Below are 24755 nucleotides of genomic sequence, written 5' to 3' on the forward strand. Positions count from 1 at the left end.
GGTTTCTACTTTTAATGGCATTAGTACTCTGGTGAGGGAACCAGGTATTCGAGGAGGACCAGGTTGAAAAGACAGAGAAGTAACATAAGCAGAGACATTTTAAAAGAACCAGGTTATGAGACTGTCTGGGAAGTGACAGTTGAGAAAAGGGAAACCGTTAGTGCAGACATCCTGAGGCAGGAATCAGGGTTAGGCATTTGAGGTAAAAGAAGATGGGGATGCTGGGGCAGAGTCAGCAGAGGGAGACTAGCAGAAGGTGTCCTATGCAACAAGCCAGGTGGGCTGTGCAGGCCCATTCAGCATCCAAGCAGCTCCTGGGCATGTGTCCACAAATGCACATCCTCAGGGCCAGTGTAGACCTGCTGCAACAGGAACCCTGGGAATGGAGCCCAGGATGCTGTGCTTTCTCACACCTTCCAAATGATTCTGTTGTCTCCATTTCTCAGTTAGATCATACAGTTTCAGGGTTTCTTGTTTTCATTTTTCCTGTTCTTTTTTTTAAGATTTGTTTTTTTATTTGTGTGTGTGGTGTGTGTGTGAGAAAGAGAGACAGAGAGACTGACAGACAGACAGACAGACAGACAGACAGACAGACACACACACACACACACACACACACACAAGGGGAGGAGGGAAGGAGTGAGGGAGGGGGAATGAGGGAGGGGGAGGGAGTGAGAGAGAGAGAGAGAGAGAGAGAGAGAGAGAGAGAGAGAGAGATTGCCACAAGTCTGCCAGTGCTCTTATAGGCCAAAGCAGACATCAGATTCCTTGAACTGGAGTTACAGACAGTTGTGTGCCACTGACATGGTTGCTGAGACTAGAATTCAACATCTTCCAGAGCAGCAGGCTCTCTTAACAGCTGCCATCTCTCCACCCCGATTCAGTTTCAATTGTATTCCAGGTGTGGCAGGGTCTGAGTCATGGAACCTAAGTTAAAAAGTGGCACATCAGGACTTTTTAAAATTTTAAATCACCTATTCTTTATTCTTGGGGCTGACTTTTGTATGAACACCATCATCACTTTGAGCTCTCTGGTATCACAGTCCTTCTCATATGTATCAAAACTCATTCTGAACAATGAGCTCTGGGCTGCAGAAGAGGACTTATTTTTGAACCTATCTTTAAATCTTTGGTTGGCAGCTCAACAACACACAAATACTAACAGTTTTCTCTTCAAAGCTACAGAAAGACCCTGGCTAATGAAAGAACAGACTGTATCAGGACACGAGGAACATGCACACACATGCGTACAGAGAGACGTGCTCACACACAAACACACAAGCATGCACACACCCATGCACACATGTACACACATGTATGTACACACACACATGCTCATGCGCGCACACGTACACACACCGGGACACAATGAACACACATACACACATGTACACACTCACAAGCACATATATACATACACACATGCACACCTGCACAATGCACACCTTTGTGTTTGAATGAAATCTGCAAATTACAAAAACCAAGGGTTGTGGGGATTTTGTTCCTATTGTTGCCCATAAACATCCCAGAGAAGAGTCCCTAGCTTTCCTTGGATAAAAGCAGATGGCTTAGGAGGACAAACATGAATGAAGGAGCCGAAACCCAGCTGCATTCCTATCTGCCATTCTTCCTGTCATGACACCAAATACCAGGTAGCACGTGAATGCAGAAACATGCTAAGAGAAGAGTGGGGGCACTGAGGAGAGCTAGGCAGGTGCAGCTTGGGAACCTGTCTTCATCTAAAATTTAGCATTTCACTCATGATGGATTTTCCCCATTAACTCTGATTTTTTTAATATAGTATTACGATGTCATTTAGCTTGAGTGCTGAGATTTCTGTTGTCTCCTTACATTGTGTGCCCAAGCCTCCTCAGCTCGTGAAAGGTATTACGATCTCTGACTCCCTTCATTTGTGAATAGCCTGTTTTGAGATTCTATTCTTCAAGAAGTTTGTCTGTTTGACCCAAGAGCAGGAGGCTCTGTGGGGCCCTGCAGTTATGCAGTATTGCAACCCTGCTTTAGTTTGGCCCCTGTCTGTTCAGTCAAGAAAATGTCTGTAATGTCAACAAATCCCCCATGTAGCTGAATCTCTAACTGAAGGAGTTTCTCTGTCTAACCCAGGCACAATAATCTTTCCTAGATTTGTTATTCAACAGCCCTCTAGAAATTACTTGCCTAAAATGAGAGGTTTGTAGATGCTCAAGTGGACAAGGAAGTAAAGTGGAAGGTGAAGAGCCTTTGACTGGGCTTGACACAGGTCCTACAGAGCCGGCAGCTCTCTCTTCCTAATTATTAGAAGGTTTTCCCCTGGGTCTGAAGTTTTATGTCTATACAATAAAAAAGGCTTTCCTGTTTGGATCAAAATTATCCTTTTAAATAAGATCCCCGCCAGAGAAAGAGAGCCAGAAAGAGAGACCTAACATCTCTAAAGCCATGAATCAGATAACCAGCCATTTTCTGTCTGCAGTGCATGGAGCAGACACACTGTTAAATAAATTATTTTATGGATTATTCCCCTTGCCTTTCCAAGAAGGGGATTTATCAATTTCAGGGCACAGGAACCATCTATTCCTGGACCACTGCTGCTTTTTCACTTCTCTTCTTGACGTACAAGAAGAAGGGAGTTGGAGCTGTGGATCTTGCTGTCTCCCTCCAACTCCACTTCCTAAGGCCAATTTGGGGCAAATGTGGGGCTCCAGCAGGCCTGTAAATGCAGAGCTGACCCTTGGCTATGCTCATTGCTGCAGAGACTAGGGACTGTATTCTGCTTTGAGAGTAACTGGACATGACCCTTTCAGAGATCACTTTCCAGAAGGGCCGATTCCCTCTCAGGGTGGCCCTTTGACGTATCATTCAATTAATGAATGCCATTTCTGCCCCTTTAAATCTAAAGGAACTCAGCAGTCAAAAAGGAATGAAATTCAGAGGCTCATTCAGATTGGGTGCTCTCCATGCAGAGCAATGTTCTGAGAGGCCAGCCAGGCCTGGAAAATGTTTTCCTAATCCCTCTGGGGTTACTGGGAGATCTCCTAGGAGAGTCCTCTCCAAGAGGCACAGCCAGGTCCCAAACTGGGAACACCACATATTCTGGCACCTCTCAGCAGAAGGCTAGTAGGAAAGGCAGGTGCTGGCCCTGTAGCCTCCAATGGCATCACTGGCTCTCCAGACAGCTGACAGCCCATGTCCATGTCTATTTAGAAGCAGCCACTGAGCTGCAAGGAAACACTGGCAACACTGAATGAAGCATTATGAACTCTTCACCTGAATTAATGGCTCCAATGTTGGTTGTGGACACCATCTTCCACAGAGTAGACAAATGGAGATGGTTATATAAGCTAAAGGCCTCAGTTGAGAGGCACTGGCTCCCAGGCATTGTGTCCCTCAGAATCCTTGGGCATGCCATCACAGTAACAATCAAAGTATTTTTTTTACCCTTTGACACATGTTTTTATAGCAGAAAGACATGAGACTCCAGTGTGTTAACAACCACTCACCGGTCATTACTCTACAAGGTCTTTCTGAGGGTGTCCTGTGTGCTGGGCATGTACCAGGCAGGGACTAAAGCCTCGGGTAAGACAGGCTCAGTCCCTGCTCTCATGGAGTTTACACACAAATGGGAACAGACTGATAGGAAATGGTAACCAACAAGATAACTTCAAACCATGAACATCACACCACTGTGCGATGGAATCGAATACAATCTGTGGTGAGAGCGGATTCTCGGGACTAAGGTGGCTATGGAAGGCTTCTCCAGGGAGGCAAGGTGGACAAGAAAACCCAACAGATGAGGATAAGTCCAGGTGTAGGTGAAGAGCATCCCACACAAGGAACATGAGGAAGCTTACCCTGAGTGGGAATCAACCCAATCTGAGGGACAGAAAAAACACAATGCCTGGGAGCAGAGCAAGGGGATCTTGTGATGAGTTCAATCTCAAGCTCAGTGCAGCTGGATGGAGAAGCTCCTCTAGGACACAGGATTTTGCTTACTCCAAAAGCAGGGGGTATGGAAGGATCGGAACTTTGTTTTTGAATCAGGGTCTCACTGGAAAGCCTGTAATTATGTAGGTCAGTCAGCCTGGTCTCAAACTTGCAGTCCTCCTTTTGTCTCTGGAGTGCTTGGGTTACAAGTGTGTGCCCCCATATCTGGCTACACTGCCTTTTAAATCTGTCACTGTGGCTGTAATATGGGCAAGGGGTTGAAGAGAGAAGAAACATAGCCCAAGACAGGAGAGTCTCTTCAGAGGCTGCAACAGTCCAAGGGAGAGCTCGTGGTGTCCTGATCTTGGTAGCAGAAGGAAGGGTGGTGGTCAAGGAGTTTGGGGCAGGAGGTGGCTGGAGAGGAGGGAAGATGGAATCAGAGCACAAAAATGGGAGAGGGGTGATTGCAGGTTCAGGCCAGAGCCAAGTGGTAGATGACTGTGCCGCTGACTGAAGTTGAGGGAACAAGTTTGGAAAGAACTCAAGGCCCAGCTGGTGACTCCTAGTTAGTGTTCTGTGGTCTCACTTGTGTGTGGGACAGAAACGAAAACGTTGTCAGTTTGGGGGAGCTGTGAGGGATTTCTCCAAGCAGGGTAACACCTTCCGTGGGAACAGATGTGATGTCTTTCCCAGGAATGAGCTCACTGGGGGAACCCCACACCCTGCCTCCTTCACTCGTCCCACCCTCCAGCTGGTCTTTCCAGCCAGCTAGCTTCGTTTCCTCCTTCTGCTACTCAGCACCTGTCTTCCTTTCTCTTGTCTTCTACTCAGATGTCCGTGGAGTCTTTTTTTCTGTTTATCTGTTCATTCGAGATCAAAACAAACACAAGCCACGTTGTATAACATGTTCTCTCCAGCTCCAAGCTTGTCACTGATGATGGCAGAGGCCGGATTTTTAGAGAATGTGAGTCTCTCCCTGTAGCCTCCTAGCACTCCAATCCCCTGTAATAATCCATTTAGGGATGTATTATCTTGGTTTATCCAGCCCTTTCTTTTCCTGACTTCTATTTACTGAAAGTACTATTTTCTGGCACCCCCTTATTTTCTGACTTAATGACTGGAGATGAAAAGATCCCCTTATGTGTGACTCTCGAACTGGGGTTGTTGTTATGTTCAGTGGCCATTGTTTCTATTTGGTAAACTCTCCCCTTTGTGTGCTTCCTTGTTGTTAGAGGGATACCACCGAGCTAACACTGCTGTGCCATTTTGCACTTGAGACTTCACACTTGGAACATGTTACAACTTGAGGACTTTATCAAATTGCTCAAGGCTACCCAAATAGGTGAGGGTAGAGGAAAGATTTCAATCCAAGCTATCAGTCCCCAAAAGAAGGAAAGCCACAGTGCTGTGGTTTTCGTGGGCTGCAAGGACATTGATTCCCACGGTAGCTACCCAGAGTTTCATGGACTGCAGTGGGTATAGAGGTCATCAAGGTTTACAGTGTCATTTCAGAAGCAATTAGTGGCAGGGTCCAGGGCAGGATGGGCAACTGTTACACTCACTTCATCAGGGATGGGCCCAGTGAGTGAGGTTAGTAGAGGAGCCATGGACACCTAAGCAAACTCTTGGGGAGGCTTAGGAGAACAAAGAAGTTTGTGTCAAGTTAGGCTGTAAAGATAGCTGTGCTTCATTTAAAGAGAAGAAAGGTTGGAACAGAAGACCTCTGTCTCCTCTGTCAATCCTGTTAGAGGGATGTTGGAAGGGGCTATTGATGGGAGTAGACCAAGGTCCTGTGGAGCTCTGCATGCCTATGCTACAGAGAGATGCAGTTCTATGCCACAACAGCACCAGGCCACTTACCCTCCAGTTGAGGTGATATGTGTGGGCTGGGTCTGGTCCTGGAATACCCCATCATAAGCAACAGCTTGGGGGCATAGGCTTACATCTCTTTTTAAAGCAACTGGAGAAAGGAGAAGCATGGGGTGGGTGGGTAGGTGGCACAAAATAGTTACCTACACATTTGCTCTACAAAAATCACCCTCTATACACAAAGCTATGTGGGATATTGGGGGTGGTGTTGGCCAAAGGGTCCCTGTAGAGCTTAGACACCGATCCCAACTTAGACAGCTACAGAGTTATGTAGCCAGCCCTCTGGTCCCCAGACTGCAGTATCACTTTGTAGACAGCATCTCCCAGTCGCTGTGAACTAGACAATGTGTGACGCAAACCAAGCAGTTCTCCTGGCTCCCTGTGATCTCCGCCACCGCACAAAAAGTAGAGAGCATCTACTATTCTGGGCAGGATTCCCACAGGTCTATTTGTCCCTCTCTTTCTGTTCTTTGTATAAAATAAGCACTTTCAATCATCATCTGCTGGTTCTAGAAGTAAAACCAACAACAAAAAAATTCTTCCTTGTTCCAAAAGCAAAGAGATGAAGAATAGGCCTCATGAGAAGCCCTGTGAGAACAATCTTCTTATGTATGCAGGAGCCTTTCATCCATCTTCAGAGAGACTATGGGGAATAGGGAGAGAGGAGAAGCTGAGACGGGGGCTGTGAGGACTGGATGCTGGCAAGCATGATATGTGTATCTCTGAAAATTGTCAAAGTGAAACTCACCACTAGATACAATGCATAGGCATTAATGGTTTTAAATTCTAAGTGTGGGAACAAGACAGTCTCTGTTACCTGTGAAAAACCAATGTCTGAAAATACTAAAGGGGAAACGCCAGAAATAAACCATTCATAAATTTTCAATAGCTTCTATTACAGTGTATTGTGAGTATTTTTGTTTTGGTTTAGTTCCTGAGATAGGGAATTGGTTTTGTAGTCCAGGTTATCCTCAAACTCACTCTGTGGTTCATACTGGCCCCAAACTCACTGTGATCCTCCTTCCTCACAGCCTTTGAGTACTTGGGTTACAAGTGAGTATCACCACACCCAACTGGTAATGTTATAATTCTTCTATTTTATTATTAGTTGTTAATCTCATATCTTGCCTAATCTATAAACTAAACTCGTTCATAGGTATGCACAGGTAGCATGTATGAGGGTCAGTACTACCCATGGTTTCATATGATCACTGGGGTATTGAAACATATCCCTAATGGATAAAGGGGATGGTACACAATCCCTGATATCACATAAACATTATTTGTCTTGTTTGTATAATGGTTAAATTATTTGTCCAAGATCACATAGCATTTCTGGGATTGGAACTTGGAACCTTTGACTTTCTCCAGTCTTCTAGTATGGTTATGACATGCAGCCACATGCAACCCAAGAGGACTTACTGAGGCTGGAGGGCCAGGACAGCCACCTTTCACCATGCGCTTTGTGGAATTGGGGTCAACTTGGAACTTTCTGGGTCTCTTTCTCTCTCCTTCTCTTTCTGTTTCTTCTCCAGCTGCCTTGTCCCGATTCTGCTCCTGGCTTATGATACTTTATTTTTCCGTCCACAGCAAAACAATTCACATCAAGGTAATTGATGATGAGGCGTATGAGAAAAACAAGAATTACTTCATTGAGATGCTGGGCCCCCGCATGGTGGATATAAGTGTTCAGAAAGGTGTAGTACCCTGTCCTCCACACTAACAGTAACAGTCTTTTCTCCTTCCTTTCTTCCTCTCTCCAATCCTTTTCCTTCTCTTCCTCTTGCCTTCTACCTTCCTCTTTCCTTCCTCTCTTGCTCTGTTCACTTCTCCTTTCTCTGTCCTAACACCTGCCAACATGTCACATGGTATCCATAGAGAAGTCTTCAAGAAACGATGGCAGTTTGTCTGGGGTGGCAAAATGAATATGGGTGAGTAGAGGAGAGAGAGAGAGACAGAGAGAGAGAGAGAGAGAGAGAGAGAGAGAGAGAGAGAGAGAGAGACCCACGCTCTAAGAATATGGCAAGTGACGCTTTCTGTGATGTAGTGTGGAGGCAAGAAAGACAGGTAGGTTTACAGACAGGAGGAATCATGAGAAACAGACTCTCAGTACAAATTTCCACAAGTAACATTATTATCAAAGCTGAGTTTATATCCTAGGAAGTTGAGAACTAATATATTTGGACCATACTTTGTCCCACTCCCCCAAGGAGCCCTTCAGAGCCATCGTATCTGCTATGTCTCTGCTATCAAAGCTTGTTTCTCTCCCTGACCTTGACTGAGCTTAAAGTAGAGATCTCCATCAAAGGCCTTCTTGCTGTATTCTACTCTCCCTATTAAGGGGAGCTAGAGGGAATAGCAAAGAGAAAATTCTGACCTAAGGGGAAGCTTTCCCTGCAAGCCCATGAGACTTTTCAGAATGGACAGAGCTGTGCTTGTCCTTGTGTAGCTGAATGACCTTGTATAGCTCCAGCCTCCAAGAGGAAGTCAGACGATCCCTCCTAGGATAAGTTGTGCTCTAGAGTTGATGGATGAGTCAGTATTCCTTGACCAAACTATCATCATGACTCTCTAAGTCAGGCTTACTTCAACCTGGTACAAGGCCTTGTGGTAACAAAACAGGCTCACATCTTACAGGCAGAGAAGTCTCTGACCTCCAAATGCTCAATGATTTTGTTTACCCAACAAGGTATGTAAAGAATCCTAAGTAAAACACACACACACACACACACACACACACACACACACACACACACACACAAGCTCAGTACTGCTTGTGCTTTATTGGTAGCAAAGGGAAGCATGTCTTCAGAATGTCAAAGGAACATCAGAGGATCCAAGAACATTTAAGTTGTCACTTATTCTCTTTTCCCTTTGAGGGAATTGGGTCCCAGTGTCCTCCCTGTCACAAATAACCCACGGAGAAAAACAATTCCAGCTAGATCCCTAACTGGACCTGCTAACCACCACTGTGGTTCTATGACATTCCTAGAGAAGACAAACATGAAAATCCAGGTCCCCACTGGAACCTCTCCACATGATCATGTGACTGGATGAGGTTCGAGTGGAGTATTTTTCAAAAAAAAACAAAACTAGCTTTTATTTCTAAATGACACTCCACTGTGTTGATACCCAGAAATAGACAGCTATCTCCACAACCTTGTGTTGTGAACCTAGGTTAATCAGCATTTAGGTCAGCCTTAGGGCACACCATCCCTCTACAACAGGATGTCAATAATGTAATATTCGTGTATCATATTGAAGGTAACACTTATTTTGACCCCCACTCCTGAACCTCCCTAAAGGATAAAGAATGAGAAAATTAATAAAACCTTTCCTCCCTTTCTCCATACCCCTTTCTCTCCCCCTCTCTCTAGTCTCCCTCTTCATAAATACTTTTTAAATTTTTCCTTAATGAGGAAAAAGAAGGGACTGAAGCCCTAGGTTCTGCAGGTGCAGTCTTCATTGTAGAAGGGTTATGGGTTATTCCCAGTAGGCAGGTCATTTACTTGACACCTAAAGAAATGCTCCTGTTACCATGTGACACCAATGGAATGTGCTGCCCGACTTACTTCCTACTAACCATTAGCAGGATCTAAAATGACCCCTCCCCTCCATGATCTTTGCTCTCCCTTCCTTCTTCTTGGCTCCCTTTGCCCACTTGTCCTTGTCCTCCTGGTTCCTTTTCCCTCTCACCTATAAGAACGACTATGACCAAGGAGGCAAGAAAAGCTAAGAGCATTTTTTTTGTAAGACAGCACAATCCACCATAGTCCTGCCTAAGGCCACCATGGCAGGACGGGGCTGCATGTGCCAAGAGTGATGGGAATGGTTATTAAAGTCTGTGGTCCAGGTGAACAACAAACCTGCCCACCTAGTCGACACTCTCTCTTTTGTTGTCCCTACAGGAAAACCATAAGGGTTAAAATAGTAGATGAGGAGGAATACGAAAGGCAAGAGAATTTCTTCATTGCCCTTGGTGAACCGAAATGGATGGAACGTGGAATATCAGGTGTGAGATTCTTTAAAATCAAAGCAACAACCAAGAAAAAGCAAAGAAAAGAAAAAAATGAAATTTGAACTAACAAGGAAACAATAAAAAAGAGAAAGTGACCCTATTTTTGCCCCACCTTTTGTTCCCTTCTCCTCCTTCTCCTATTGACAGAAATTGTATTCTTTTCCCTCCTGAATTCTCGCTCCCACCCTGTTTCGGTGTCATCTCTGCCTTCTTAGCTGTAGTTTATTTCCATATTCCTCCTTTCCCACCTTCTGGGCAGTACTGCAGCCTCAACTCCTCATTGCCCTAATGAATTATTCTGTGTTGTGCTATCCAGTTGTTACTGTTCCCTGCACTTTCCCCTATTCTCTGCCCCATACTTATCAACGTGAAAACTCCTTGGTGGGTGGGGAGGAGAAGAAAAAGAAAGGAATGTGATGTTTTGCATGCTTGTGCCCCTTCCTTGCCACCTTTCTATCTAGCTGGGTTTGACAATAGTTGGTGGTTCTTGGAGGAAGGGTGGGGCCCATGTTGCTATAATGCTTTGACCGTTTTCTGCTGCATTCCTCAACCTCTATTGAATGCTTGGCAGGCTGTTTGCTTGCAGAGTGGCCCACAGGCCTCTCTGCTCTTCCTAGAGGTAAGTGCATTATCTGGCTATTCCCAGTTGGGTAGACCATGGCATGGGGAGGTATACCAGTTGGCCATGGTCTCAGAGCTCTCTGGGAGATAGCTGGCTTTCTGAAGTGGCCCTGCAACATGGAATCCCAAGCTCTCCTTTCTCCATTTGACATCCCATCCACTCCATCCTACTTTCTTCATAAACTAAAGTGAGGTACCTTATGTGGGATACTTTGGGATAATGAAAACAGAAAATTGAAAAATCTGTAAGAGAAAGTAAGTTGTTTTAGGTTCAGATGTTCCCTGAACCCATGGGTCCTGGTAAAGAACAGACTTTGGGAAAGCCCAGAATATTTATTTATGATTATCAGAGAAAGGAACTCTCAACGGAGTAGTGGTTTCAATCACCGAGATACTAAAGACAGCCAGTGGACAACCAGCTGATGGATACCTGCCTTTGCTTAGTATCTGCAAGTGAAGATAATGCTCAGATGCCAAGGCACTTCTCTCCTCCAACTAGAGAAGTAGACTCTCTCCTTGTTTTCTTGGGACATAGTCTCAACATCTCAGACAAAGGCTCATCCTTAAGAGAATGACACTGGCATTGTTGCAACCAGGGAAAATAGAAGAGATGCTTTCTTCACTTAATGAAAATGATCAGAAGCTACCACTTTGGAAATGTTGGAGGAACAGGTATGGGAATGCAAAAACATCTGTTTATCTAGGAGGGGCGACTACTCTTCAGTGGTTTCACATTCATCAACAGGAAGCTACACGGACAGATCTAAGAGCATGAGATCAATAGTAACACTTTCAAAGAGCTCCTATAGGTCTTCTCCTCAAACTTGATGGTCAGTTATTTTCATTCTCTGGAACCATCTGCAGAACTCGCTGGTTCTGTACCAGCACTGGTTTGGACACATCTAGCATCTGTGGAGCAAAGCAAGCTCAATCTTCTATTGCCCGCTAAGTAAGGTGTTCCCACCAGCCTGACCACCAGAGTGCCAGAAGAAAAAGAATCTCATTCTGTTGCCTCTTACACTACTACAGCCTATCTTCCAGGTCCCACTCTTTCCAGAATTTTCACAGAAATTGTCTCAGTGCCTGCCCTATCTCATTTCCATCACATCCCCTTTGCACACTGACTACACATCTTTATGACTGACTGGAAACAAAAGATACCCAAGGCCCAGGTAAAACAATTTCACTGAGGTGAAGATTAAAGCAGCTCCCTGGGTGGAACAGGGCATCTGAAAGGATGGCAGAGGCAGGAGGAAGAGATTAGAAGCCCACCCATAACTTTATTTTATCATTATAAACAGCTATTTCCTGCCTCCTCTTGAGTCCCCTACCAAACAGTAGGCCAGAAAGTGTCCTAAGATAAGCCTTGTGCTCTTTGGGAGACCCATCTGAATGCAAACATCTGTGGCTGCTCCCCATCTGAGGTTGTCTTTGGCACTGAATTACTTAACCAAGAAGAATCCAGAAAAATCCTTGTGAAGCCTGGCCCTGGGGAAGGTGGAAGGAGACAAGAATTTCAGAAAACTATTTGTATGGTATACCCCCAGATTTTCCCAAAAACCAAAGTGCTAAGATGGAAGTTGTCAGTACGAAATGTACGGGTTCCCCAGCCTCCTGCCCTATGGTCTAGGCCCTAGACTCTGGGGTATTAATTTTCAGTTTCTTTAGTTCTTCCCAATATTGGCATCAGACCATGAGGTGAAAGGTTATAAAACCCAATTGTCTAGATCCAGAGTCAAATGAAAATCCATTCTGATTTGCAGGATGCCCTACTGTTTTCAGAGTGAGAGGCAGTACAGAGAAAATTGCTTTTCATTATCACCACTATCTAGGAGAGACTTAGGCATTCAGGAGGCTGGCATCGTCTCTGCATGGTCAAAATGACAATAGGTTTTTTTTTTAAATGACTGGACTTGAAATAGGAGATTCTATTCTGAGCAAACACAACAGCCTTCGGAGGTGATATTAAAAGTTCTGCATGATCTGTGGCAGAGGAAGAGAGGAAACATAATTGCTCTGATGTGGAGTGAGCCCCAGAGTGTGAAAGTGGACTAGTGTGAGCAAAGACGAGCTGCTGCATTGTCTGGGCTACCGGGTCAGAGCCTGGCCAGAGGAAGTCTCCAGTGGGAGAGGGAAGCTCTATCCAATAGTAGGGCCCGTTTCTTTCTCTTCTTTCCACATCCAGGGACACACCTTGTCCAGTGCCCCACCCCCCACATGTTTCCTGAGCTATCTTCTTTCCTAATTGTCTCTGTGGGACCTGAGCAGGGATGAATAACTCTCACCTGAGCTTGAAGATCCATACATGGGAAAGCAAGGAAAACACCTTGGTGGTCGTCAGTCACTCACTGTTGACCTCCACGGATCTCACAGATGCTTCCGTTACTTCTTAATTAGAGACCTCAGATTCACGAAGACAAGAAGCAGAGAGTGTCTGTCTTGCCTGGGTCACTGATGCTTTGGGATCTTCAGCCTCTGCCTGAACTTTAGGACCTGAAGGGTTCTTCCTGCAGACCCAGAGAAGGAGCAAAATAAACTACCTACCTGGCTGTCTATCTATGAGAATATCCACTGACCAACTAATTGCCTTCATGGTGTAGATGGAAACAGCTAGGAAAATCAACTGTTGCTCAGCTGCTAAAACACCATGTAGATTCTGAATCCACACATATCTTCAGTGGTTGTGAATGTGGAGTTATGGGTCTCAGGCAAAAGCTGAATTCCTTGGGGTTACTAGAAGAATGGATACACAGATACCCCCACATATACTCTCTCCTTCCTTGTCAGTCTCTGCCAGGAGTCTTAGCAAGATGTTTCCAGATCTGGACAAGAGCCGAGGGGCGAGAGGTATACAATTACACATGCAATCAGGATGAAAATGTGTATGAAATTGACAAGAATTTCCTTTTAAGTTGTGCATTTTGAAGTCCAAGAGAGTCTAGCATAAACTAAGCTCTTATTCCATGTGATGGGTCTCTCATTCATTGGGAGAATCTGTCAGGTTACCTTAGAGACAAAGAGAGTTTAGCACAAGAAAAAATAAGCTAGAGACATCCCGTGTTGCCTGTGCTATTACTTTCTTCCTCAGTCCATGTAGGGACCTCGTTTTTATCATCCCCCATCCTTATACAAGGTTTGGTCTGACAGTTGTAGAATACCTGAAATGAGGACCTCATTAACCCTTTCCAAACAAAAAGACCATCAGTTGCCAAAATAGCAAACAACAAGCCTTTACTGAACATTACTAAGTGCAGGGGCTAGACAGGAGATACAAAGCAGGAGTCCATGGCTCTGACCTCCGAGATATTGCTATAACTCATTCAGTGACCACAGTCTAGAGTATACATCTTTTCCTTATATTACTCTTTTAGGGACGATCAAAGCCTCTGGCCATAACAGTAGCTAAGATACCATTTGTGACTATGAAAACCTTATAGGCACTGGGAGGCAGAACATGGTCCTATTTCTAGGCTAGGGCTGGGAATCATAGAAGGGAGCACCATCCTACTCATGGATACTACTCTCTAGAGTTCAGCTTCAAGCCCTGTGTTCTATTTGCCATCAGTGGGCCAGCTACACTGTGTTCATGATAGCTAGACTGAATCACAGTGATCACCTAAGCGTCTTTTTCACCCACTTGGTCCTCTCATCCTCACACCTCTATCCTTTTTCAGGGAAGGTGTGGGGGTAACTTCCTTGTAGCTGCTCAGCAATCATTCCAGCTTCTCACACCTCTTGCTGCTGCTCTTGCTGCTCATGCTCAAATGCTGCTGTCTGCATGTGTTCTTGAGCTCTCCCTCACTAAGCCCATTGCCTTCCTTATGCTGCCAGGAACCACAAAGCCTGGGGACACTTTCGAGATGGGACCTTAATGTTCTTTCCTTTTCTTTCTCCCTCTTCCCTGATATCCATTTGCAAACAGCGCTCCTGTTATCTCCAGGTAAGAGGTGTCTGCCTTTCCCTCTTTTCTATTCCTGCCAGTGTCATTACTTGATTTAAGACCAATGTCCACTACATTACTTAGCAAGAACTACAGGGTCAAGATAACCTGACAGGTTCTCCCAATGACTGAGAGACTCCTCACATAAAGTAATTGTGGGAAAGTAGATAATTCCTTAAGCATCATTTTCATCAGCGAATATGGCAGAATGCACAGTTCATCATTAAAATAAAACTTACCGGGAAGACGTTATGTCATAGATTTCCCTGCATCTCAGTCCATCGACCTCTTATGTTGTTGGAGAGGAGACAGTAAGAGTTAGGACCAGAGTCTCCCAATAGGATTGACATAGAACTCAAATGGAAAGACTGACCCCAGGGACCCAGGCAGAAACAACCAAAAGCTGCTGAGAACAGGAGAGGCAGTTTATTTCAAAACTGCTAGATCTGGACTAATTTCTCATTTATCCTTAAAGTTGCATATGCTCCAAACAGTAAAAACTATGTGTGGGAACAGGGCTCTGGATAAAAAAAGACATCTATAAATTTTTGGCAAGATTCTCATTCAGAATTTAGATCCTGGTAGGACGTGGACCTACTTTGAAAGTAAGCTGGCATGAGTGGAAGCCCATCACAAACAGCATGCACCCTCAGGACCAGAGAGGAAAACCGCCCTCCATGTCTGGCAGTACTCTACTTGATGCAGATGGAGTGGGCGCCACACGGCAGTTTCAGTATGTTTTAAAAGGGCATCTTACATTTCATCTGTTATTTGAACACACACACACACACACACACACACACACACACACACACACACACACACACAGAGAGAGAGAGAGAGAGGCTATTTAAGAGGCAAAAGATCTTACAGAGTACACTGGTGTTCCAAGTCACCTACAGGCCACGCCTGGAGCCTCTGCAATAGGTATATATAGTAATATCATTTACCTCCTTGGAGCCTAAATCAAAAAGTATACATAGTTAATATGTTTTCCTTTTGGGAAAATATTGCTACAGGCTCTTCATCTTCTTGCTTATTTCTATGCCAACAGGATAAGGGCTAGCTCTGGCTCTATGCTCTGTATTCTCCTCTCCTTTCTCTTCCCCTCTGCTCATACTACCCCACATGAATATGTTCAGGATTCTTCATTCCAGTTCTTGCCTTCACTACCTAACACACACATTTGTATTTGGTTTAAGTTTCGTTATACTTTCAAAAAGATTTCAAACACCAGTAGAAATATAAAGTGCAGAGGGAATGTCCTATAGCTATCGGCAACCCTCTGATTCAGGAGTGCTTGATTAGAATATAGATCCACCAGAAATCTCAAGTTTTTATTTTGATCTTGCCGACAGGACAGGTGAACATGATTCACAGTGCCTGGTGGTGAAAGAGAGGAAATGTGTTCATCCTGGGCTAGACCACCAAGTTCAAGTGCCTTGGAGAGCCATGGCCACACCACTGCTTCTTTGTGGGGATACTGACAGAGCATTCACAGTCTATCCTTGTCTAGCCTGGAAAGCTTTTTGTTCTTCCAATATTTGTCCAATCTTCCATCTTATTTATATTCTATTTCCTTCCCCACCTCCCTCCCTTTCTATTCCTAGAAATGAGAGTTTGTTTAGTCAGCCTGCGTATCAAGATCACCTCTCCTTTATTTTTTTTTGAATCAGAATCATTATCATTCATCTTTTAAGTTTGGGACTTGAAGAAATTAACATAACTTGAACTTAAACTTATGACCATCACATAAAAATTAGAAAAGGGGGAGGATTTCTGCCAAGACGCTAAGTTGAGGTTTATAAGAAGGTGTGTGAGTCAATTAACAGAAACGTACAGAGTGCCTCTGTGGGACTGTGGGGGACTTGATGATAGAGGATTGGTTATTTGTCAAAGGGATTTTTGCAGAAGGCTAGATAGAAAAAGTGACTGTCACCACAGGGGTAGACAGGTCAGCAGGTGGATCAATAATATGCCAGATGGCTATAGTGCTAGATTGATGGCTAGACAAGGGGTTAGACAGGTACATTTATGTGTCACTGGAGAGCTCATTATATCAGTATAAAGTTCCTGTGGCACATGTAAAGTATGGCATGAGGGAGCTGGGAAGGGAGGAACAGATTAACATTGTCACTGCTGAGACGAGCAGTATTATATGATGCTGAAGCCAGAAGGAAGAGAAAAGGCTACTTGCTCTTTAAGGAGCCTGTGTTCTCTAAAGCCCCCACCCCAGCCCCATCGTAGGGCTATTGTCCTTATAAATAGCCCAGCACATTCAGACTCTCTGATTTGCCTTCAGAATGAACTCATCAGAGATCCATATTAAATTAAGTAAGTGGGGTGAGGCTGCTAGAAGATATATATATATATATATATATATATATATATATATATATATATATGAGAGAGAGAGAGAGATTCCAAGGTGAGTGCTCAGCCACAAACAAGGCATATATACCACCCCTCTAAGGCTCAGAGAATATTGTGGAAGAGGAGCAGGAAGAATGCAAGAGCCAAAGGATAGGAAGAATATCATCTCTTAGACACAGTACAGCCATCCTCATCATGAACTCAATGCAACTGCTCTAACCTACACTGACCCTGCACAAGAATGGACCTGTCAACAGCCAAACACAGAAGGGAAGGGCACTCAAGAAGGCCCTCCCAACCTGCAAACCTGAGACCACGATAGATTCTTGGAACTAGAGAGTCACTGACATCAGTCAAGTAACCACTGGTGAGCCCACAAGTGTCTAGAAGAGAATTCCAAACCTGCCATTAATGCAGATGACCCAGGTTAAACTCACTGGGTCTGAAAACCCAAACTCAAATGTATGAATATGGGAAGGGGTCTTGTAAGATTGAGAGAGGCTTGATGGGGTGATAGAGAATGAGAGAAGGTGTCTAGAGCAATTAGAATGCATTACATGTGTGAGAAAATGACAAAGCACAAATGTAACGGGGGGGGGGGGAGATCTAGGTCTTCAAAAAACCACCGGAGCCACGATAGTGCAGCACCATGGACAGCTCCCAGCCATTGTCGGGATTACCTTCTCATGCATTGGTTGTAGAAACACTGACTCCAGCAGCAAGCTCAGACACTGGAGCCTGCACACAATCAACTATCCTCATTCGGGTTAACTAAGGGAATCTTCATATAAATAAGTCTCTCTACTTAGCAAAACCCATTCTTACTTTATAGTCTTCTGTGAGTTGCTTTCACTGCAACCTCAAGAACCCAAGTTTCTCTGCCTCTCGCTTCACTGATTCTTCCACTACAGAATTTAAAAAAAAAAAAACAAAACAACTTCCTTGGCCTCTGACCCATTTCGTCCTTGGGATTATGCAAGGACTAGAGGATTCCCATGGGAGGTTTACTGTGTGGAATGAAAGCAATTAAGGAGCTGAATAAAAGAACTAATTGCATGTGAGAATGCAGACTTGGATGGGGAGATGTTTAAATGGGCTCTGAAAGAAACAGGCTGCCAAGAGCGATTTTCTAATCAAAGGGGAATAAAAAGATTCAATCTCTATTTCGCTCTAATCCAGAAAACATGTCTTCATGGTGAAGTGGCTGGAAGATGGACTCACCAGCTGAAGTAGAAAAACTGTTTAACCGTTCAGCATGAGAAGGGACCATTGGTAAATGATGCAAGAAGCTGACGGACTCAGAGAATGCTTATAAAAAACAAAGCAAAGGGAGAACTTTGTTTTGTTTTTGCTTTGAATGTTTTCTTTTTAATTCCAGAAGAAACGACCCTGCCTTGTATAGAAATCCTGAGGGATCTGTCATTGAACACGATGAAGTTTCTTGGGAATTGTCCAAGATGCCAATTGACCTGTATGAAATGGAGATACCTCCGAAAACATTACCTGGCACTAGCAATGTGGAAAACAGATGCAAATGGGATCCAGTAGGCAGTGCATTTGGACTCATATATCTCCCAGAACTCTTATATAAAGTAGTGGACAACCAGATCCAGCAGCTCAAAATAGTTAAGGATCATGAGATTTGGCTTTTCTTCCAAGCTCTGCAGCTACTCTCCAAAGTGTTTGGGAGCTTCATTTGGTACCATTCACTGGGAATTCTTTGAGTCAGATTCCCTACCCAGGAATAAAACAAAAAGAGATACACTCATCTCAGGCCTACCAGGTCTGTTCAAGGTCTGATCACAGAGTGTCCAGCCCTTGGTAGGAAGAGAAACTAGAAATACCTAATCCCTGTTCTTGAGAGCTACTTGCTTTGCACCCACTGCCCATGTCCCTCAGCTATAAAGTCCTGGGAGATGGGAAAGGTGCTAAGGGTAGTCTGATTTTTCTTTTGTTGCAGAGGTGACAGACAGGAAGCTGACTGTGGAGGAAGAGGAGGCCAAGAGAATAGCAGAGATGGGAAAGCCAGTATTGGGTGAACACCCCAAACTAGAGGTCATCATTGAAGAGTCCTATGAGTTCAAGGTCAGACCATCACTGAGGGAACAGAAGATATGAGGCTTTTTCTAATTTCACCACTGAGAATGTGAAATAGAAACTGAACAAATCATTTATCCACCCCAGGTCTAAGTTTCCCCATTTATAACATGTAACAAGCAGTGCTAGTTGTCTGTATGCTATGAATACTACAGGAAACCATTATATAAAATATCATAATAAGTAGGGAAGAGAACCCTTGGGTGTGTCACTACTGCTGGGCAAGGTCTATTGACATCTTATCCTATAGTTACATTTCAAGCCCAGCGTGGTGGGCCAAGTCTTTAATCCCAGGCACTTGTGAGGCTGAAGCAGGTATATCTCCGTGAGTTCAAGGCCAGCCTGGTCTGTATAGAGAATTCTGTGACAACCAGAACTGCATAGTAGAGAGACTCTGTCTCAAAAGACACAAAAAACCCTCTGTGGTTACATTCCTCTAAACATCCAGTGTCAGAATTCGCAACCAAAGAAAAGGGAACTAGGGGGATTGCCCAAAAAGATATCATCCACGGGCACCTCACAAAAAAATTTTAGAACCTCTGCAATTCAGGGCAGCTTTCATTCCTTTGTAATATGAGAGGCCTCATTGGTTTTGAGAATTCTAATCTTATGATTCCAAGTTTTTCTCTCCATGACAGAGTACAGTGGATAAGCTGATCAAGAAGACAAACCTGGCATTGGTTGTGGGGACCCATTCCTGGAGGGACCAGTTCATGGAAGCCATCACTGTTAGTGCAGGTAAGAGGGTCCTCCAGGTAGCCTTGCTAGGAGTGCAGACAATCCCCAAGAAAGAAGCCCCCTTAGAGGCTGATCACTTTCAAGGAGAGCTCATCAGTGGGGTCTTCCCAGCTCCGGCTCAGATGTTTACCTATTTTGTTGGGGCACTAAAAGGGAATAGTGACATCTGGCTTCAAATCCTGATTCTGCTGTGTGAACTGGTACAAGCATCCTCTCTGCTTTCAATGTTTTCGGCCCTGAAAAGAACTACTGTTGCCTTTCTCAGAAGTGCAAGTACAAAACACATGCACAGAAAATTCAAGTTCCCATCATTCCTTACCATCTCACTAGTTTGCTTTTCCTTTTCTGTAAAATGGAAAATAACCCTGGTTTAGAGACTGGATGTTAAGAGTTAGCAAAATGCTCTGCATAGACCCTCCGATGAATCTCAACCCTGGATGATTTCTTGGACATTTACAGGATGGACCCCACCCTACTGTCCCAGCCTAGGCAGAAGTCCCAGATATTGGCAGACACTGGGAATGAGGATGGACAGGTTCTCCCAACCGCCCCTGTTTTGTCTCTCAGCAACACTATAGTCCCCTTGAACTGACAAGCACTACTGGCCTTGTCTTTTTCCATGAGGTTTTGTTGTCATAGCAACCCACAGGGTCACATCCCTAAGGTCCCAGAGCCAGAGCAAAAGCGCAGCCAGGAAGAGAGGCTTGCTTCTGCTGCCTCCTTGCCTTCACATCCATTCTACTGTGTCCCTTCTGATGACCTGACTGTGCCCCTCAAGAGACCACAAAGGGAATGTAGGCCACAGAGTCGACCTCCCTTCACAAAGGAGGGAACTGGAGTTAAAAAAAAAAAACTATAGGTAAAGTACCCCAGGCTAAGAGTTCTTTCATTTAAAAATGGAATTAGAGCCCAGATTCCTGACTTCTGTTCTTTGCAAACCTAAAGCATTTAAAATTACCCTTAAAGGGGCACAGGTACCTCAGCACATACTATCAGGGGCCACTGGAGGCGCACATGTACACATAGTTCCTAGCAAAGCCAGTCAGAGACCATCCCTGCTCTGTTCAAAAGTACTACTGCCATGATCTAGAATGACAGCCATCCACCCGGGGGATGAATAACGGCAGGGTTGTGGTTGTCATTGCTGTAGACATGTTAGAAAACTTGAGAGGAACCCCTGGCACTCAGTGAGAAGTGACCAAGCACACAGCCAATTTTGTTGTCTTTGCCCAGAAAATCAAGCACATCCTGTCCCTGCCTCCTTTCTCCCACCCCCCTTCTTGTCCTCCTGTTCTCGCACCCTGTCTCTCACTCTCATCCTCTCCTTTTTCTTTAGTCCACAGCTTGCTCACTTTCTCCCATGTTCGTTTAGCACCCTGCATCGGTACTGACCAGTGACCACATGACCGATTTGTTTCCCATTTCCCCACTGTTTAACCGGTACCCAACACCCTGTTCCTCACTTGCTGTCCAGAGAGAACTGAATCCCCATTCTGGCCCAGGATGCCTGTAATATGGACTGGACTGGACATTTTCATGAATGATGTTCTGATCTCACTTCCTTGTCTCAAGCCTGTTTATCTTACCTCCAGCAGGGGATGAGGATGAAGATGAATCGGGAGAGGAGAGGCTGCCTTCCTGCTTTGACTATGTTATGCACTTCCTGACAGTCTTCTGGAAGGTGCTTTTTGCCTGCGTGCCCCCCACGGAGTACTGCCACGGTTGGGCCTGCTTTGTGGTCTCTATCCTCATTATTGGCATGCTCACCGCCATCATCGGGGACCTAGCCTCTCACTTCGGCTGCACAATTGGGCTCAAGGATTCTGTCACAGCTGTTGTTTTCGTGGCGTTCGGCACCTCCGTGCCAGGTGAGAGTGAGAGGTACTTTAGTTTGCAAAAAGGATCTCCCCTGGTTCAAATGACCCCCTACACTCTGCCTCATGTCAGATCTAAAGCAACAGGCACTGTGGGTGATAACCAGGTCACACATTCAATCCCTGCCTTTACTAGACAGGAAAACTGAGGTCTACCAAGGATATGGTACCTGACCAAGTAAGTGGCTCAATTTCTTAGCCTTTATATTGTATTAATAGGATACAAGCAATGCAATTAAATGCATATAATAATGTTCTTCCATTTACCTCTGGTAGCCTCTGAGAGATTAAATATTAGCCTGCTTATAAATGTCCCTATAGGAATGCCCACAATCCTTCTTGGCCTCCCCCTGCTCCTGTGGTCATCTATGAGGGCAAAGTGTCTCCTATTAGAGCAGGCATAAGAACCTTAGCTGAGATTTGTCCTTTCATGTGAGGAATTACATGCGTTTTATTTCCTTCTAAATACCCAAAGGCAAACATCAGTAAGCATCCATTAATTCCTTTAGTAGGCTAATATTTACTGTGCTCCCAGGATGCCTGATACAGGGCTGTGCTGGTTGCACATCTATTAGTTGAGTGGAGGCAAACATGTTTCCTTCTCAGTCCTCAGTTAAAAATCCAGCAAAGGAGACTAGACCCAAATGATTTTTCTTCATCTTAATGATATCTAGGAAGTAAAGGTGTCAAGCAGGGGCCCTGAGGTTAAGCTGGGTCAGGGCAAGTCCTATGGAAACCAGGCCTGAATGACAAGCAGTAGGTAGGCAGTACAGTGTGACTATATTAAGCCAGCCTCTCCACTGAATTCAATCTGGGTCTCTATGGCATCCGAAATCTGACCTTTTGCTAGCTTCAAGTACTTGGGCTAAACCACACCAGGCAGGAGTCTGCAGGTAGAGCCAAGAACAACCTTCATTGTAGCAAAGAAACATCCTTTTGGAGATCAGTTTCACCTATTAGTTTCTTCAGTATGCCTGTGACATGTGACAAAAGTCCCAAGAGAAAAACTTAAAGAAGAGAGGATTCATTTCACTCACAGCTTCAGTGGTGTTAACACAGCATAGCAGGGAAGGTGGCATGATGAGAAAAGGCAATTCACATCATGGTTGACAAAGGACCAGAGAATGAGAATGTAGGAAAAGGCCCAAGACAAGCTATAAGCCCCAAGAAATGTACCTTAATGAGCTACTTCCCCCAACTAGGTCCCTCCTACCTTTCACTACCTCCTAATAACATCGTCATATTGTGACTTCATCAATGGATTTGTCCATTCCTTGAGTCACAGCCCTTGGAATCTAATAGTCCCTGGAAACTCATCACAGATTAACACCCAAGGATGTGCTCTACCAAACCCCTGGGTGACTCTCCATTTCACCAAGTTGGTATTCAAAATGAATTGTCACACTATATCTACACCACACCTCCAGGAACTCCTCCTTCTTAAAGCCCAGCACAGACCAGGGTGCAGGGGGTAGGGGTGGGGAATGTGTATTGGTAATGCCACAAGTCTGGCTACTATGAAAATGAATCTGTTGATAAGAAACCAGATGATGCCCTGTGCTCACTGTTCTCCAGGTTTGATGTACCTAAGCTGACAGAGGGAAAGGAGCAGATATGAGGGCAAAGACATGTGGGAAAAAATAAGGGAGGGTTAGAGCCAAACTGCAAGGTCATAGTCAAGTTGGGGTGAGAAGCTTTCTCTGGGAGAGCTAATAAATTTGGTAACAGTGAGACAGCAGGATATACTGGGTGGGGAGATAGTTTGGGGCCTGGAAATTGGTCCAGAAGCACCTGGCAATACTGAAGCTTTCAGAAGAATATGCTATGGTCCATGCCTCTGGTATCGTGGCTTTTGTTAAAGCTCTTTGGAAATGAGAGGATGTTACGGGGCCGGCCCTCCCATGGGGATTCTAGAGTCAAGTCTCTAGCTAACTTAAGTGACCTTGTGTAGATGCCTTGATCCCAATTCTCCTGAGTGCAAGGGTATTGCACAGTCAGGGTTAAGTGAGTACATGCCCCATATGACAGTTCCAACCAATCATCTACTCCAACTGCTTCCCAGGATGTGAAAGTTCCCTGGGCAGGTGTTATGAAATGACTGAGTCTTATTTGCTAAAACCATTGTCAATAGGGAATACTATGCCCACTTTGTAAATATTGGGACAGGAATAGCTCTTAGGATGCTTCGGAATCATACAGATGAGGAACGGAAACCCAGATCCATCATTGGACTTACATCCAGGGCTGTATAGCTCCTAAGTGACAGGGCTAGAAGTGGTCCCTTCGCCCATGCTGCCAAGCTGCCTATGAGGGATACTCAAAGACAAGCCCTACGGATCCCAGCCTCCCACAGCTCCCATTTGTCTCTGTCCTTTTCCAGATACATTTGCCAGCAAAGCTGCTGCCCTGCAGGATGTGTATGCAGATGCTTCCATTGGCAACGTCACTGGCAGTAATGCTGTCAACGTCTTCTTGGGTATTGGTTTGGCCTGGTCCGTGGCCGCCATCTACTGGGCCATGCAGGGACAGGAGTTCCATGTGTCTGCTGGCACTCTAGCCTTCTCTGTCACTCTTTTCACCATCTTTGCATTTGTCTGCCTCAGTGTGCTCTTGTACCGTCGGCGGCCCCACCTGGGCGGGGAGCTCGGAGGTCCCCGTGGCTGCAAGCTTGCCACAACATGGCTCTTTGTGAGCCTGTGGCTCCTCTACATACTTTTTGCCACACTGGAAGCCTACTGCTACATCAAGGGGTTCTGAACCAATAGAGCAAGACTTCCACAGGGCAGAATTAGGACTTCTCCTAAGAGAAGGGCGCTTCCTCACCAACCTTCCCAGGTTGAGCAGCCCTGGAGAAGCAGCATCAGGACCAGAGCCCCAGGAACATCACCTGACCTAGGCCCTGGCGTTGCACAGAAAGGCCAAAATCTAACCAATCCAGTGGAATGGAGGAGACACCCACTGTCCAAAGTATTTAATTAAAAACAAACCAACAACAGCAACAAATCCACCTCTGCCCATCCTCCATCCATGTCCCTGAGCCCTCTCTTGTGTATTCCGTCACCTGACTATTCCTTTGACTCTAATTCCCTGAGGGGCAGGGTTTCCCCTGTCTCCAGTGACATGCATCAAGGCTCCCTCATTCAGCTGTCGGGGTGTGAGAATGAGCCATCTCCAAGTGGCTGGTTTGGGGTGCTCTTTTTCATCAAATTGTTATTGTGATTGCTTTCATCTTCCTACCAGGTTCCACTTATTGTCTTGTCTTTTCTTTCTGAAGTTAGTGACAAAGGGCCCTGAAGGAACTCCAAGT

At 45.0% G+C, this 24755-nt stretch overlaps 1 protein-coding gene and 1 pseudogene across 5 annotated transcripts in view; one reads left to right on the plus strand and one right to left on the minus strand.

Annotated features, from left to right (window-relative positions):
• Positions 1 to 24205, plus strand: part of Slc8a3 (solute carrier family 8 member A3) — a 115658-nt gene extending 91453 nt beyond the window's left edge. The window contains exons 2-7 of one of the 5 annotated variants that reach the window (XM_035445635.1): positions 7378 to 7484; positions 14349 to 14366; positions 18700 to 18824; positions 19475 to 19574; positions 21167 to 21442; positions 23829 to 24205. In XM_035445635.1, coding sequence (XP_035301526.1) covers positions 7378 to 7484; positions 14349 to 14366; positions 18700 to 18824; positions 19475 to 19574; positions 21167 to 21442; positions 23829 to 24205 — 1003 coding nt within the window. Of the gene's footprint in view, positions 1 to 7377; positions 7485 to 9695; positions 9800 to 14348; positions 14367 to 18699; positions 18825 to 19474; positions 19575 to 21166; positions 21443 to 23828 lie in introns of all 5 variants that reach the window. The other 4 variants (XM_035445637.1, XM_035445636.1, XM_035445638.1 and 1 more) reach the window with 4 other exon arrangements.
• On the minus strand, positions 1040 to 1160 carry LOC113835136 (annotated as a pseudogene).
• Positions 24206 to 24755: the final 550 nt, after the last annotated feature.

This window comes from Cricetulus griseus, chromosome 5 (genome assembly GCF_003668045.3).
Source record: "Cricetulus griseus strain 17A/GY chromosome 5, alternate assembly CriGri-PICRH-1.0, whole genome shotgun sequence".
NCBI lineage: Eukaryota > Metazoa > Chordata > Mammalia > Rodentia > Cricetidae > Cricetulus > Cricetulus griseus.